Source organism: Vigna radiata, chromosome 6 (assembly GCF_000741045.1).
Source record: "Vigna radiata var. radiata cultivar VC1973A chromosome 6, Vradiata_ver6, whole genome shotgun sequence".
NCBI lineage: Eukaryota > Viridiplantae > Streptophyta > Magnoliopsida > Fabales > Fabaceae > Vigna > Vigna radiata.
In genome coordinates, this window is record NC_028356.1 from 27,331,928 (window position 1) to 27,336,616 (window position 4,689).

The window sequence follows — 4,689 nt, forward strand, 5'->3', positions numbered from 1 at the left end:
CTGGTATAATATAATCTGTTTTAGATCACGCTTTTTTATGGCAGCTAAATACAAACATTCTTAGTGTTCCAACATATTTTTGTTGTCACTTTAAGAAACACATAAAATTTCAAACAAGCTTTAGCATATCCTATTTGTGGAAAAGAAAAATTGTATAAACTAAGGACTAATTTGTTGAGGATGATAGAAGACTTAAACTAAATAATAAATATAGTACATGATTTAATACAACGTTGATATAAGATTTTTGTGTTGCACGCTATAATGTTATCTTATTGGTTATGCAAAAGACGAAGTGAATTTGACTACTATCATCCAAAAATCTCTTTTTCCTTTGTTCATTTTAACGAATAAAAGTTTGAATTGATGTTGAAAGTGTTATTAGATAGTGTTATTAAATTCCTTTAATATTCAATTACTTAGATTTATAAGCTTCATTTTTTATCTTTTGACTTCTAATAACTAACTTATATATCTTAGCTAGTCCATGACCTAGTTTTGAGTTTTTTCTTTTCTTTTACAGCAATATTTAGTGTTTTATTTAGCATTCGAGTTCGAGAGTATACAGCTAATTATAATCGTAATTCAAAATTTACCAACTAGAGTCTCAGATTCATACAAAATATGGAATTTTTAAAACTTTTTCCTTTTATAAAGCTATCGTAAAAAATCTTATACCTTCAAATCTCATAAAAATTTTCTAGCTTTAAGTATTGGAGAGGAACTAAATTATAGCAATTAAAAAAAAGTTCAAAAAAGTTAAACAAACCGTTAAAAATCAAACACTAACCGTAATAAAACATATGCTAAATAACCTTGTCAAAGTTAAATTTTTTTGCTGAATAATGACAAATAGTTTTTACCATTTGAATTCTGTGATGAACCACTCTTCTTAAAGTTACCTTTTAGAATTTGTTGACCCTTTTTAATTATATTTTACATATATTTTTTTTAATTTTTAATTTTTAATTTTTAATTTTCATTCTTTTTCAACATATATACATACATTTAGAAAATATTTCACGAAAAAGACTAACTACCACTCTTACCCAATGAAAAAAAAAGTCAAATGCGACCACCAAAACCCACTGGTCAATATTTAACCGCCAGATGCGACTTTTTAAAGCAAAACATAAGTTTTCGAAGTGCCTTTAGACCCATTGAACTGACCAAAGCAATCTAAGTTTGACTGGTACAACATTGTTTCTCTGATATCCTAAGTTAAAATACTTCAAATCTAATGTTTCAAAAACCATTGTTTAAACACCATAGATCTCAATGGAAAACCACGTAAGATTTCTCCTTCTGTTCCTCTTCATCACCATTCTCTTACCAGCTGCTGCTCCTTCATCTTGTCCAATCAACTTCTCCTACGTTCAAACCATCCCTTGGAACACTTCAACTTGCACAAACACAACCAACAAACAACCTTGTTGCTCAACCCTCAAAACCATCTTCCACATAGGCCTCTCCCAACATCTCAAACAAACATCGTTTTTTCAACTTCCCAATGAAAACACTTCCTCCATTTGCTTATCAGATTTCCAAGAAAAACTCACAACCTTGTCAATTCACCCATCTCTGGTCCCTTCTTGCTTCCCTAACCCCTCTCAGTTCGTCACAAACTCTTCCACATGTGCAGGTGTTGTGACTTCTCGAGATTGGGAACAGAAGGTGAACTCGGTTAGACTTAGCCCGATGCAGACTTTATGCAAAGACCTTGATGACCAAACTAGCTGCAACAATTGCATAGCAGCAAGCTTGAAAGTGGCTATTCAGCTTACTATTGATAACCCAAATGCCACTGAGACGGGTTGTTTTTCGTTTGCATCGCTGTATGCTGCAGCGGTTGTTAATCCAGAAGGCACAACTGATGTCACCACGATCGGTTGCATAATGGGTGTGCAACTTTCTAGTGAAGTGGCAAAAGGGTCATCAAAAAAGAGAGGAAAAGTTCTTGAGGTGGTTTTTACGTTATTGGGTGCTGTTGTTGGGGTTATTATTGTTTTTGTGCTGATGGTGGTTATGTACAGGAAGTGGGAAAAGAGAAGGAAGGAAAATGTTTATCACAGGGAAATTGAAAACGGTATCAGGAACAGTGTTTTGACGAACACTGGTGCAAAATGGTTTCACATATCGGAGCTTGAACGTGCCACCAACAGATTTTCGAGGAGGAATAAGGTTGGTCAAGGTGGTGATGGGGTTGTGTACAAAGGGAAGCTTGCAGATGGCACTTTGATTGCTGTTAAGGAGAATTTGAATTTGCAAAGTAAAGGGGATGAAGAGTTCTGCTATGAGGTGGATATCATAAGCAAAATAAAGCACAGGAACCTTCTTGCTCTTCGTGGTTGTTGCATTTCAAGTGATAATTTCAAAGGTAAGAGAAGGTTTCTGGTTTATGATTTCATGCCAAATGGCAACCTCAGTTACCAACTGTCACTTGGTGGATTAACATGGCCACAAAGGAAGAACATAATCCTTGATGTGGCTAAGGGGCTTGCTTATTTGCACTATGAAATCAAGCCACCAGTTTATCATCGTGATATAAAGGCTACAAACATACTTTTGGACTCCAAAATGAATGCTAAATTGGCAGATTTTGGGTTGGCCATGCAAGGTAGTGAGGATCAGTCTCCTCTCACCACAAGGGTTGCTGGCACATATGGTTATGTGGCACCTGAGTATGCTTTATATGGGAAACTCACTGAGAAGAGTGATGTGTACAGTTTTGGTATTGTGATTCTGGAAATCATGAGTGGAAGAAAAGTGCTTGATACTTTGAATTCATCAGCAGATGCAATCACAGATTGGGTGTGGACACTAGCAGAATCGGGAAAGATGATGGAAATTTTTGATGAGTCAATAAGAGAAGGGCCAGGGAAAATTATGGAAAGGTTTGTTCATGTGGGAATGCTCTGTGCTCATGCAATGGCTGCTTTGAGACCTACCATTGCTGAGGCTCTTAAGATGTTAGAGGGTGACACTGACGTTCCTAAATTACCTGATAGGCCTGTGCCTTTGGGTCATGCGTCCTTTCAATCTTCTCTGTTGCATGGTTTGCAAGGAAGCGGAAGATCTATGCAACATGTTTCATCCTATTCATGAGTACAATATTGATTCAATCTCACACTTTTGTTTGTATAGGCAACTTTCGTTTATACTCTTAACATTTCTTAGGCGTAGATTAACCCTTCATGACAGTTTTTTTCATACAACAATTTCAATTTGAGACATGAAGATTCAATTTGTATCACTTGATAATTAAAGTATAATATATATATATATATATATATATATATATATATATATATATTAAGGATATTATTCATTGTAAGTAGGAAAATATATATGGAACTATGGTACCTTTTTTAGTAGAGATTTTTATCAACCGCATAGCATCCTTAATTACTGTTATGTGCTTTTGGACAAATTATGATGTGTGTAAATCATATATATATATATATATATATATATATATATATATAGAATTCTTGTAATGAATTATATGTTATGAGAATGGTTGAGTCTCCTCTTCACCTTTATTACAAATTATGTGAGTGATTTGAAATGTTACAACGTCCGTATTGATAAAAGTGTTAAAATATTATGTTATAACACATTTATTATTGTAAATATCATATTTATGATATATAGACTATGATTTTAAGAAAAACAAAGAATATAAAAACGAGCAGATATTTTGTGATTTTTGACAACGTATAGGTTATGGTTTAGACAAAATCATAACCCATATTCTGATAATTTTATAGAGAATGGCAATCTATATATGTCATTGAATAAGGTTAAATTCTAACATTTTCACATACCAATTTTGCAACTCATCACTGGAAACCTCTAAATAGAGTTTTTTTTTTTTTTTACTTTTATTCTTCCCGCAAGGTGTGTTCAAGTTCATCTTTATTGTTTTCTTTTTCATTTTGTTCATTGTTCACTAGTGCAAAATTAGGATTTAACATAACGGTGTTTACCACCAAAATTTCATGGAAAAAAGCGTGGTAGAAAACTTGATATAAAGCACTCACTTTTAACAGTGATTGTCTTAAAATCGTCGTCATTTATGCCTTACAACACTTTTAATGACGGTTTGGGACCGTCGTTGTTTCTCTCTCTCATGATTGATAGCGACAGCTTGAAAGCATAATCGTCATCAAATAGTTTAAGTGGAGAAAAAAAATAATTGCATTTCATAGTGTTCCTTCCCTCTTGCTATGCATTGTTCCCTCATCTCCCATTCTTGTGAACTTTTTAGGTTTCCACTATTACCCTTACTTCCTTCTCTGTTTCCACAAGTGTTGGCACATTCGTTCGCATCTCTGTGCCATTTCTACCTCTTGCTCCATTTGCACATCTAGTTATATCTCTTCCTTCTCTGTTCACATCTCGTCCTTCTTCGTTTGTACCTCTGCGTTTGTGCTACTTATTTGTGTCACTGCTACCGCTCATAGGTTATTGTTGATGACTATTACGTAAGTCTATGTTAATAAAAAATTACTCCTACATTGATCTTTAATATACAATGTCTTGTTTTCTAACATTGAATGTACATATTTTAGTGCGTTTAGTGGGCATAACATATTAAGTGGTAGAATAAGTAGCACAACTAAAAAAGATAACATGGATGTCCCTCAAGGTATTTATATAGTATCATTCATTTACTTTGCATTATCA

The 4,689-nt window shown here is 33.8% G+C and overlaps 1 protein-coding gene across 1 annotated transcript; it reads left to right on the plus strand.

The window, feature by feature from the left end:
• Window positions 1–1,269: 1,269 nt before the first annotated feature.
• Window positions 1,270–3,210, plus strand: LOC106764556 (probable receptor-like protein kinase At1g11050). The gene has a single exon (XM_014648822.2). It carries the CDS (start codon window positions 1,279–1,281, stop codon window positions 3,103–3,105), a length of 1,827 nt encoding a protein of 608 aa, XP_014504308.2. The 5' UTR covers window positions 1,270–1,278; the 3' UTR covers window positions 3,106–3,210.
• The last annotated feature ends 1,479 nt before the right edge of the window (window positions 3,211–4,689 follow it).